General features: G+C 34.6%; 1 protein-coding gene across 1 annotated transcript in view; it reads right to left on the bottom strand.

Annotated features, from left to right (window-relative positions):
• Nucleotides 1–13,151, bottom strand: part of LOC118191962 (E3 ubiquitin-protein ligase synoviolin A-like) — an 89,597-nt gene that overhangs the window by 25,350 nt on the left and 51,096 nt on the right. The window contains exons 9-11 of the mRNA XM_035362829.2: nucleotides 11,489–11,554; nucleotides 10,845–11,128; nucleotides 4,979–5,104 (exon numbers count right to left, since the gene is read on the bottom strand). Of these exons, the coding sequence (XP_035218720.1) occupies nucleotides 4,979–5,104; nucleotides 10,845–11,128; nucleotides 11,489–11,554 (476 nt within the window). The remainder of the gene's footprint in view (nucleotides 1–4,978; nucleotides 5,105–10,844; nucleotides 11,129–11,488; nucleotides 11,555–13,151) is intronic.

Genomic DNA, 13,151 nt, shown 5'->3' on the forward strand with positions numbered 1-13,151 from the left:
CGTCTATACGGTTTTTTCGCTCTACTAGTTTCATATTTGTTACACAAATTGGCCACTTATACAATATTGCAATCAAACTTTTCTCCATACACCACTCAATTATGCTCTTTTTACCTCTTCGCTCCAACTGATAAAAAAAAATCCAGATTCAGATACTCATCCATTCTGCAGCAAGCACCGATTTTGACACACTCATCAATAATCAAAACATTCTTTCAGCAAAAGAATTCTTTTCTATATTTTCAGAAGTTACGGTTATAATTTTTAATTCATGCATTCAATATTTTCAGTCATTTGCTAATGATCGTTTTCAATCGTTTGGTATCTTAATATTACATTTGTGAGAGATAATTCATTGCATTAAATGCTAATGCTACCACACAACACACAAAAGTAGATTTATAATTAAAAAAAATCTCGCGCAGAACATTATAAGCCTACCATTTAAACTCAGCTAAAATATAATTTAAGTTTTCTTTAAATACGAAGCTATAGCATACTTATAAGTTGTTTTTAAGAAGAGGCGTAACCAATTTTACGTCATAAAATAGCGTGCCCAAGCATAAGAGAAGTAAACACAGCATCGACTGATGCAGCCTATTCTGCGATTTAGCCATTAAAAGCTTTTGGAGCGGTTGCATACTTTAGGTACAAGACATCGCATGGCACTTTTAAAAATAGCTTCACAGTTTCCAAATCACGAGTTGTGTCAATTAAAAAAAAGAGACGTTGCCCCAACTAGAATTAATGGGTGCAGTAATTGTGGCAAGATTAGCCAAATACTGTAAAAATCTTTTTAAAAATTTAGAAAAGATTGTTCTGTGGAGTGATTCAACAATTGTGCTACACTAGATAAAAAGTACGGCATCTAAGTGGAAGCAATTTGTTTCAAACAGAGTATTGTAACGGGTATATTTACAAATACCTTCTCTTTTGACGCACTAGAGGGCACTACATTCTTAGTCAGCTAGCGCCACTCCCATGATCCTCTGGGAGCACAGTATTAATGATGTAGTCGTAGTGATCAGTCATGTTTTGTTTAGTGTAATTTTGTTTCTTTGTTATGTCCATGTGTTTATTATGTTTTGTGAATGTGGAGCTTAAAATCTAATTAAAATATATCTGCTCCTAAGAATGGTTATTTTCATTTGCTGCAATGTTTATCAAAAGTTTTGTCACAACACAACGGGCATAGAATTAGAAATTCATGAAACTACAGATCTCAGTGCATGGAGACACTGTATAGGTAAAGAAAATGCTACGGACTTGTTAACAAGAGGATTAACTAGTAAAGATTTGCTAACTTAAAAAAAATGGTGGCAGGGCCCAAAATGGTTATTGTTCCTGGAGAATACTTAGCCCCAGCCGAAGAGATTTGAATATGACTCAATAGACCAGGAGATTGAAGCTAAATATAAATCTTCTGCTATAATTAGTTCCGCAACTGTTTCCAAACAGATGATTGATGGTAATTAGTTGCTTATGAAAACTACTGAAGGTGACTTCTTGAGTGTTACAGTTTGCTGATGTTCTTAGAAGGAAAACTAGTACAATGGGTCCTCTTACTACTCAAGAATATAATTGTGCTGAACAGTTTTGTGTTAAAGCTGTTCAAAGGAATGCTTTCTCTCAGGAAATTAATTGTTTGAAGAATAGCAATCCTGCGAAGAACAGCAATGCGCTGAACTTGAACTGAAACAAATTTGGTCAGTAATAAATCATCCAGAAGTAAAAACTTTTTATGCTGCCAATGGAATTGAATGGAAATATATTGTGGAAAGAGCGGCCTGGTGGGGAAGCTTTTCTGAACGCATGGTGCGTCCCATGAAAGTCACTCTATGGAAAATCCTTGGAAAGTCATCTATGAGCACTGAGCAGTTGCAAAATGTTCTTATTGAAATTGAAGGTACCATTAACTCTCAGCCAATTTCCTATGTTGAAAGTGACTTAGATGAACCACATGCTTTAACTCCATTTCCTTTTAGGAAAAAGAATATCATCGTTGCCTTTAGGGAGACTTCACCTTGATTCAGATTTTTCTTCCATGAAGTCTTTGATAAAGACCTATAATTATCGTGAAAAATTAATGAATTCCTTTTGGTCCAGGTGGAAAAAAGAGTATTTGTTGAATTTAAGATCTGCCCATTCAAGTTTGATTAAGAATAATGTTCTCGCATTTAAAGTTAATGATATAGTTTTAGTTAAGGAGGATCATTTACCCCGAAATTTCTGGAGATTAGGGAGAATCCTTGAGTTATTTCCTGGGAGAGATAGCAAAGTGAGGGCTTGCAAGGTACAAACCGAGTCATCAGTTATCAGACGTCCTGTACAATTTAGAACTTCAGAACTCAAGTTTTATCTTCAGTGTTAATTTACAAATGTGTATTGTGAGTATATCTTTTTACGGCTGTTTATTGTTTTTTGAATTATTCTGTTAAAATTTGTAATTCTAGTAACTTCCATGCACAAATTTAATAACTTAAAATGTACTTAAGTTCACACAGTCATGGTATGCTCTCTTAGGGGACCATTGAATAATCTTTAAAAAAAAAAAAGGTGAATATTGTCTTTTTGAATATAGATAATGTTATAATTAAATTGCCTAATGTTTCATTTAAATTCTCAGTTAATTAAATGACATATATATATATGTTCTTCTTGTGTCTGGAACTCCAATGTTTTTGCAATATGAATGTATACTGTTTATATACAACTCCCTGTGGTTCATGGGAGGCAAGTAGTTAAAAATAAATTTTCATGTGATCAGATGGCGTGATTAACGGTCATCTGAATTTCCGGCAGGCCTTGTGGCAAATGTTCCCGAAAACAATCTTTATATATCTATGTAACATATTTCTTGGCTTACTAGGATGGCTTTTAATTTCCTATTCTCAGATTAATTACACTTGGCTTTTTCAGTCTAATATGCTTTTGCAAATAATATGAATAAAAATAAGAAAAAACTGGACAACATGTTCTTCATTCAAGAATCTTTTTAATTTAGTGATGGTATTATTATGTTTTCTCAAAAACCTTACCCTTATAACTGATACCAATGACTTTTGTCAAGAACAAGAAAGTACATGTTTAATTTTGTCCTGTTTGAATGATGATTAAAATTCATTATCCATAACTTAGGCAAAACGAGTGCATGACAAGTCTAAGTTCTCAAATGTATCCAAAGGGTTAAAAGGGTTTCGAAAACCACTACAAAAAAAAAAAGTTTTTCTAATTTTTAGGTGGATGTGGATGGATGTGCATCAAAAAGGCATATTTCAGATGACTGCCACTATTCCTTTTAAAAGATTTTTTTTTCAGATCTTTTTTAATAGCTATGAAATGAATACTGATTAATTTATCAAGCAGGGAATTATTAATATAAAAATTTAACTGTAAAACTAAGATATTTTGTTAGTTTATTGCAGTATATTATTGGTGCCATACAAAATAGCTTTTAAGCACAATACCAAACTTCATAAACAGTACTTTAAGTGCTAAGAATTTTATCAAATGATAACTTCTAAAATTGAATAAGATAATATCACACAAATACAAATTTTTGATAAAAATTGTACTTTCAAGTTTTCTGATGATCTCAATCAGTTCAGCAGGATTACACACTATGAATACAAGGTGTGTTCGAAAACCTCAGTGATTGGTCTCATAATTAAAAAACTGCGCCGGTTAGGATCTTGCACTCACATAGACGCAGTGAGAGAAATGTTATCTAGAGCCATCTAACGGCTATTTTGCAACAGATAAGAGGAAGCGCACGCTATGAGCAGTTTAACACAGTCAGTGTGAGAAAGACTGTCAGTGTGACATGGAGCAACGCATAAACATAAAGTTTTGCTTCAAGTTAGGCAAAACAGCAACTGAGACACATGACATGTTAGTGAAAGTTTATGGTCAGGAAGCAGTGAGTAAAAAGTGTGTTTATGAGTGGTTTAAACGCTTTACAGATGAAAAGGAGGATGTCAAAGATAAGCTGCGGTCGAGACCCCCTACAACAAGCACAACTGCAGACAATGTGGAACGAGTTCGACGGATGCTTGCGGCAGATCGACGACTATCTTTAAGAATGATAGCTGGCAAATTGCAGATAAGCCTAGACAGTGTGAGCACCACTGTGCACAAACGTATGATATGCGCCCGGTTTATATCGCACTCACTGTCAGATGAGCAAAAGCAATACCAGATGGAAACCTCTGGAGATTTTATCGACATGTGTGACCGGAATCCGCAATTCTTGGAAACAATAATTACAGGGAATGAGTCATGGTGCTATCAATATGATCTGGAGATCCAGGCGGCAATCCATGGCATGATGTTCAACGTCGTCACCCTCTCCAAAAAAAGTCGTTTGACACAATCCAGGATCAAGATGTTCATCGTCTTTTTCGACAGTAAGGGTTTGATCCATTGTGAATTTGTACCCGCGGCTACAACCGTCAATGCGGAATACTACGAGGGGGTTTTGAAATGGCTGCTGCTATGCATACGCCGGATTCGGCCACAGTACCGGAATGGACAGTGGAATCTGCTCCATGACAACGCCCAGCCGCACACTGCGATCCGTGTAACCCAATTCCTCGACAGGCACCAGGTTCCAGTTTTGGATCACCCTCCATATTTTCCAGATCTGGCTCCCATGGACTTCTTCCTGCTTCCCTGCCTCAAAGGAGTTCTAAAAGGCCAACACTTTTCCAACATTACTGAGATCCAACAACGGTGCTTCGAGCCATACCAAAAGAAGCGTTTGCAGACAGTTTCCAACAATTGTACACCTGATGTCAAAAGTGTATTGTTTCTAATGGCGAATACTTTGAAGGCCAGTAAAGCTATTTTGCTTGTTTCTCTTGTTTCCTTTTTTTTTATGGTAAAATTCACCGAACTTTTCGAACACACCTTGTATGTTAATTTTTTAAAGCTTTCAACAGTAAATGATTCAATGATTTAACCATATAGTACTTGTTACCTGATGGCTGCTGTGGCGTAACAGGTTGAGCAGCTGGTTGTTCAACAAGTGGTGGTGGTTGTGGGGCTATGTGAGGTACCAAAAATGGAAAAGCACCAGGAAAAGCACCAGGCATAAATCCAGGCCCTAAATTGTGATACAAATATTTGTATGAAATTCATAGTACAAAAGAATATTTGATAGATCTAAATAAGATAAACACACATACAAAATGATTTTTCAGTATCATACAGTCCTGATTATCTAACGTTCTGTTATACCTGAAAATTTCAATTTATCTACAAAGATATTTAAGTGAAAATTTCAGACATTAAATATAATTTAATCAACTCAACACATGAAATCAATTTTTAAATAACTTATTTTCTCATGTCTCTTCTAATTAAATCTAATAAATTCAATTCTCTCTCCTAATAAGCTAACAAATTTTTCACTTTGACTAATGTGATGGTTAATTTACTACAGAATAAACCTATAAAAACTTCTTAATTACTTTCATACAAATTAAAAATTTAACTAGAACTATAAAATTATAAACACATCTGTTAACAATCATCTACTTATTTTTTATTAACTTTTTATACCTTCAAAATTAAAGCAAATTGTAAAAACTATGAATTAAAATGGATGAAGGTTTCTTACTTTTACATTTCCAAAGTTTAGACCAGTTCAACAAAGATTATTACTTTGAATGCTTTTCTAAACTTCTCAAAACAAATTCCATTCTCCATATAAAGACAGTTGAAGGTAAAAGAACAAATAAAACAAATGAGAATTTTATTAATATAACAGAGGCCCAGTAATCTGTACACCGGTAGACAAAATGATTTAACCCAGATCAATAAGCATTATTTTGAATGCTTTCTAATTTCTAATCCCTTAAAAAAAAAAAAAAAAAAAAAAAAAAAAAAAAAAAAAACCTTCATACATCAAATAAAGGCTGCTGATGGTAAAAGAACAAACAAAACCATTCAGAAGTTTTAGGAGTGAGTGAGTGAGTGCACCGCTATGATGGCTTCCGACCACGGTCATGAACCAAACGGAATTATATACCATCACGGCGGGGAAGACTCTGAAGTAACAAGGTTGAATATTACATACTAATAACAGTTTTTACATATTGATAACTGCAGGCAGTAAGTGTTATTCTGGTTATCTGCTTTAAGTTCTGAACATTTGAAACATAATATTATTCACGGTTGTTTCTGCTTAGGCAGTGTCTTGAGATTTTCTTTATTTTATCAAGAGCTATTCTGTTTTTGAGTGTGTTAGACGTCCACATTGCCCAGGCAAAGTCCGCTGGTTTCTTCAAGTGCCAGGTTCTTGTATGTACACAATGGAAGTAATAATGGTTCGTGTCGCCTTCCTCTCTGCATTTGCAGAAAGGAGTATCCCTAAGTCTGAATCTGTTCAGGTATACTGGGAATGGTCCATGACCTGTCAAGAACTGTGTTAGGCTAGCACAGTGGGTTTTATTTCAATGTTAACTTTTGGCGGTAAACGAAATGGCCTTCGTCCTACCTCTGCCCATCTACTTTGCCAATTTTGTAGCAGACTTGTCAAACATTTGTTCATTTAATATGAGACCAAGGAAGTTTAGTTGGTCTTTCTAATATATCTGTGCAGTTGGCTGCCTGCTTGGCCAGTAGGTCAGCGGCTTCATTGCCTTGAATCCCTGTGTGAGCGGGAACCCATTTTAAAGTGGGTCTTTGCGAAACAGGCATTGTCAGAAGCTGTTTCTGAATTCGGTATACCAAAGGACTCTGGCTGTTTTGACTTGCGATAGCCACCAGACTTGATGCCGAATCAGGAGAATTTCTCCTATTGACATGTGTTCGCATATCTAATTGCAGCACTGATAGCTAAAAGCCACCAGACTTGATGCCGAATCAGGAGAATTTCTCCTATTGACGTGTGTTCGCATATCTAATTGCAGCACTGATAGCTTAAAAGCTCTGTGTGGCATTTCAAGTTGTTCAAGGCCTAGTTTCTTTTTCCACTCGAATGTTACAACTCCATTTTCCAATCTACAGAAGGTGCTGCCCATGCCATTCTCAGTTTTGGAGCCATCTGTGAAAAGGTTATTGCTGTTCCTCTGAATTGGTTGGTCGTTTATGCTGATACCGTCGGAGAGATTAAAAGCTGCTGAATGAAAGTTATTGCAGTTGTTTTGTTCCTCGTAGTCTGAGTGGTGATAACTATGACCCCAGAGTGTTGAAGTTTGACCCAGCCTGGTAATCCTTATGATACCTGCCTCCCTTTCTACTTTCAAATCTAGGGGAGGAATTCCTGCCAGTTGTTGCAGGGGTAGTGTTGACATAGTACGGTAGGCCCTGCATACTTGAAGTAGCTGCTGTCTCTGAATAGAAAACAGGGATCTTTTCATATGAGAGGTAAGTTCGCCACCCCAGATTGCTGCTCCATAGGTTATGACTCTTTCTGTAATATTTATGTGAAGTCATGCGTCTCATGTTGTTGATTAGGATGCTAATTCGAGTCTTAAGATTACTGACATGTGGCATCCAAGAAAGTCTGTTGTTGAGTTATACCCCAAGATATTTCAATTGGGGGAAGCATTTTACCGGTATCCCATGGAGTTACGTCTTAGTTGCCTTCTGCATCCTATCAGTAAAGCTTTAGTTTTCTCTGCCGAAATCTGAAGCTTATGTGCTCTGGCCCATTGGGAGAACAAATCAAGACAGTATTGAGATCTCATTTCGAGGTTACTCCTTCCTTCCACAACTAGCATAAAATCGTTCGCATAGACTATGATTCGAGCGTATTCTACGCTCTCGAACTGACTAAATACAGAGTTTGCCACTATATTCCACAGTGTTGGTCCAAGGCATGACCCCTGTGAGCACCCACTAAAGACATTTTTGACATAAATGCTGCTGTCTGATGTTACTTGTGCACTTTGATCCTGAAGGTACAAGCGAAGGATGGTAATAATGGCTGTTGGGCAGGCCATGTTGTGCAGCAAATTTATTACCTCTGACCACCAAAGGCAGTCCTAGGCTCCCTTGATGTCAATGGCTATTGCCAGTGAGTGCAAATTGTTATCCTTGTTCTGTTTGATAGTGGCCATTATGTCTTTTATGGCATGCTCAGTTGAGTTGCCCATTCGGAATCCATATTGGTTGGGATGCAGGGCATTGTTCCTTTGCAGGAAGAAGTCCAATCTGTAAATAATTACTCTTTCGAATACCTTACCGAGTGCTGGCAGTAGACAGACTGGCCTGTAAGATGAAGGTTCTGCCTGATTTTAGGAATAACACCACTTCTGCAAACTTCATATTTTTAGGAAAGTACTGATGTTTCCAGTAAGCTGAAATGACCGCAAGGAATAGTTTTGGGAATTCCCAGTGTATCTCTTTAATGATTATATTATCAATTCCATCCGGACCTGGAGCTTTTTTGGGTGCCAGAGTACGTATGATGTTATCCACTTCCATTTGTATAGGAGAAGGTTTGTCTCTTCTGGTAACTTGGTGAAATTTCATACTGTAGGTTTTTCTCGCTTCCTCTTGCTCCTCTAAGAAATCCTCTTCATCATCATCAGGAAAAACTGCATTTATGATCTCACTGATTACTTCGACGTTGGATGAGGCAGTGCTATTCACCATAGGTGAAAGGGTCATAGGACAAAACACCTTGTTATATGTTATCTTTTGAGTAGGTCCAAAGGCTTTAGTGACATTACAGTAAGTTCTCCATGAGATTAACTTGGCCTCTTTAATTTTTCTTTGCTACTTTTCCATTTTGCCGGCGCAAATTTCGCCAAGCAAACTTTGTTGGCGACAACATACAGTATACACATAAAAAATGTTAACAAACATTAGTTCTAAGCATTTTTTATTTTGAAGGCATAAACATTTTAATATGGTTTAAAATTTTGTAAAAAGGCATTAATTTAAGAATTTACTAAGCTTTCATGGTTCAACATCCTGATTCGCATCACGTGATCCCAAGTGATCTTATCTCACGTAAACTGCGGTACAAAAATCTACTTCAGTAATTATCTACATTAATTTCAAGTTAAATCTTAATTTGGAATACAAGTTTAAATGCAAGACTTATTTCAATTCGTACAAATAGCTTACTCAGAAATTGTGTAAAATCGCAATGCTTTAATTCGCTAGTGCATTCTCATTAGAATTGATAAATTTAACCCATGATTTTGCCTTTTCTTTATTTTTGGGTGAGCAGTGTGATTGCACTCTAATTGAATTAATTACCGCGAATGGTCTCGTCTTAGGGCATAAAATGTAACTATCTTGTAAAAATTCTATGTAATTGTATGCCAGTATTGAAAGAAACAATCATACTGATAAGAAATGGCTACGACTTGTTTTATAAATGAGGCATAAAAGGTTACCAGCGAAGATATTCTGTTTGGCATCAGTTGTACCATTGTTGGTGGCTTTATCAATTGCGCTGGCAAAACGGAAAAGTACCTTTTCTTTTATATAAAGCTCTGGCTTTATTGTATCTTATCATTTTGAGTTGCCGTAGATATGGATATACCATGGATTGCACTTTTCTGCGAAGTGCCTGAACTCTGCTCCTCTCTGTGTTAAGCCCTGGTGACCACCAGGATATGGAGTGTTTTGCCTTTACAGATTTCAAACGATATGCTTTGTGGGCGGCTTGCACTATTTTTGTAACTAGTAAGTCGTAGAGATTATCTAAGAAGTTTCTGTCCTCGCAGTTGTTGAAATCTTTGATAAATTTCTCTACATGCACTCGAATGTGTTCCCGTAAAATGGAATGTCCTCCGAATGCCGTTTTGAATCTTTTCTTTATTAAGTAGTCTATAGGAGTATTGAGCCTGTAAGTAATAATTTTGTAATCGCTGAGTGACGAGAAGTTTTAGGAAATAAAGACAGCAGAACTTTGATAATCAGCACAAAATGGGTTAAAGGACTGTGTGGATTAGTGAATTTTGCAGATTATAGATCATGCTTTTTTGAGTTCTATTTACATTTTTCTTTTTCTAATTTTTACATTAAATTTGGATAGTCTACATTTAAATAACTAGCCAAATTAAATAATCAAATTCTTTAATCACGATTTAGTGAATATAAAAGTATTTCATTCACCTATTAAGTGACTTAAACCATTCTGAACTGGGTTTTCATCTTTGGTATATCAAATTTCTATCTCTGTCTGCTACAACCAACCTCCAATTTACTCTCGGTAGCTGCATTTTCTTTCTTCAGATACAAAAGTTTTAACAAATATGTATATCCCATTTCAAAAACAGGTATGCAGATTGCACTTAAGCTCTATATATCTATGTCATGAACTATTCTGTCCAGTAATTAAACTTCTGAATAACACAAATGCAAGTATCTCCATCAGCAATACTTAAGTAATTACATTTATGTACAAAGAAATTGTCAATACAAGGAAAAAAGTTGCTAGGTATAAAATGGAATAAATGACGAGTGTTTTCCTGAGAAAATGAAGAACTCTGTTGTAAAAATGCATAAAAATATTTTATATAAAAAAATACAAAGTATATTTACCAGTGAAATTGCTTTTTTAAATAACTTTACTGCTCTTAAAAGAATGAAAAAGGGATATATGAATAAATAAGACCTCAGCAATATGTTTTTTGCTAAACTGAATTCATGTTAAAAATGTTCAATTAATAACACCATTAGCAGTTTACAAATGCTACAACCGAAATTTTAGATTTCTTAAAAGATGAATTTTTTTATTACTCTTGTTACTATGTTTTTAATACAGAAACAATTTAATACAAATGAATCTCTGCAAAAATTATTTTTAAGAATTTATCCCTATTATCTCACAGTACTTTCCTCATTTAATATTAATTCCAAATAAATCATCAACTCACAATTTCCAATATTTGCAGCTTGAGGTTGCTGAGCTTGTGCACCTTGGACTCCTGCACCTGCAGCTGGAATATTTTGAGTAGGTGCCGGTGTAGGCACCCTTAAAACATCCATACGGCAAGTTGGGCATGTCTGTTGCCTCTGAAACCATGATCTCAAACATGAAGCATGGAATATATGATTACAAGGAAGTTTCTTACTGCTTCCAGAACCCATCATTTCTTCTCGGCAAATGATGCACACATTATCTACGGTAGCCAGTTCTTCAGCTGTTGCATCAGGATAACTAAAGAAAGTTATTTAAAATTTAATAACTAAGAATAATAAATAACAATATTTTTATACTTGAATGCATTTCTAATAAGGGGGAAAAAACAGCAATTTTAAGGCAAAATTCATGTTTTAACCATATGTATACTAAAAATATCAGATAAATAAACTGAAATTCTTAAGAAATTTCAAATGGATTTAATCTTAAATGCAAGAATACTCTGCTAGCAAAGCACTAAACTGCAAATTAAATATTAGTCAGTAAAAAACAGGCAAATCAAAATAGCCAATAAAAACAGTGATTTATACACTGAAATTTCTACTTGATTAACTTATATATGAACAGTTTAGAAGGGGAGAAAAAAGACAAACTTACAGAGTGTTCATATTTCGTATAGCACGCCTGGACATTATGACATCATTGACAGCTTTTTTCAGTGCCCTATAAATAAAAGTAATCAGAGAACAATAGAAATATTTGTAAGCAGTACATATTAATAAGTATTAAGGCTCATTTCTATTACTGCACTGCAAACGCGATGAGTATGCATTTCTCCAATCAGCGAACAAACTCGCTTTTATTGACATCTGAGATACATTGATGAATGAAGGACTGCAAAGAGTCAAACCATGTTCAGCGTCTATCCGTATGTCTGTGGAAGTGCTCGGGTCACGTGGTAAAAAAAAAAGCAACCAGGTGCTGTCACCAAAAAATAAGTGCAGCAGAAGTAGCTATGAAAGCTGGATCGTGAAAAGAATGTTTTGCTAAAAAATACTTGTTTCTGTAATAACATTATAGTGAGAAATTTGCGTACTGAAAAAAACAGCAGAAATTAGTTTAAAAAAGAAAACTGCAATTATAGCACTAGTTCGTATACAACAGTGATAACTGTCAAGAAAATCAGTACAAAAATACAATTCAAGTCCATGATATAGCAAAATTTGTCAGTCCTAATTCTGCACATTCATTTACTTTTAATGAAAATGAAAGTCTGACTATATCAAACTGCTATAGCACACCAGATAAAGCATTAGAAGATTTTTTTCTTTTGAAACAGGTAACAAATTAATAATGTTATTTATAAATTAAATTTGATAGCCTTTTCAAATATTCTACAGCAGCAAAATGTATGTTAAATTTGTATTTCTCTATTTATAAATATACTTTTTTGGCTAACATATATTTCACATCTTCCACTTGGAATATATTTTTAGCAGTCTGTCTAACTGCAATCTAAACACCACTTTAAAATTAAGTTTTAATAAACTCGGGAAAATTTTTTAGGTGATACACAGTGAAATACGATTCCAAAATTTATTTTTAAGAATTTATTTACTTGATGATGGATATAAGCAAAAATTGCAAATTACGTCTGTGTGATCACAACGTGGAGGTAGTAATGCGGCTTGACCTTTTGGGCTTGTGAGTTCGAATTCCATACTCTTCTCTCACCCTGTCTACAACTTTCTTAGCTCTGTGTCCCAATTTGATCTATATCTATGTTTTAAAATTTCTTTCTATTATTATGTGCATTAAATCTAATGTATTATTTATATTCTTATTTATTTAAATTTTCCCATAAGAATTTATTTTGAAATTTATAACATAATAGGAAACTAAGCATACTACTTGTATATATATATGTATTATATATATATGTATGTATATATACAGTCAAAAGTCTTTAATCTGGACTCGTCGGGACTTTGGCGAGTCCGGATTATTGATATGGTCGGGACTTCGACGATTCTTGATTATCGATTTTTCGGAATTATAGATCATCAGTTTAAATCTGGTAAAATGGCATGCAGAAATTATAAAATTAAAAATATGAAACCGTAATTTAAGAAATAAAGAACAATTATGATTTAAAGTGTATCAAAATTTACAAGAAAAAAAAAGTTTAATATTTATTTGTTTACTTTATTAAACATTTCTTTCAATGTAAGTTGTTTAAGTTGCTTCGTTCTTTATGTGATAATATATTCTCTTTAATTCTATAAACAGACATAATTTCTTGTTCAGTTACAAAGTTCCG

The sequence above is a fragment of the Stegodyphus dumicola genome, chromosome 3 (assembly GCF_044657685.1).
Source record: "Stegodyphus dumicola isolate Sdum_Otavi_A_Nest chromosome 3, ASM4465768v1".
NCBI classification, from domain to species: domain Eukaryota; kingdom Metazoa; phylum Arthropoda; class Arachnida; order Araneae; family Eresidae; genus Stegodyphus; species Stegodyphus dumicola.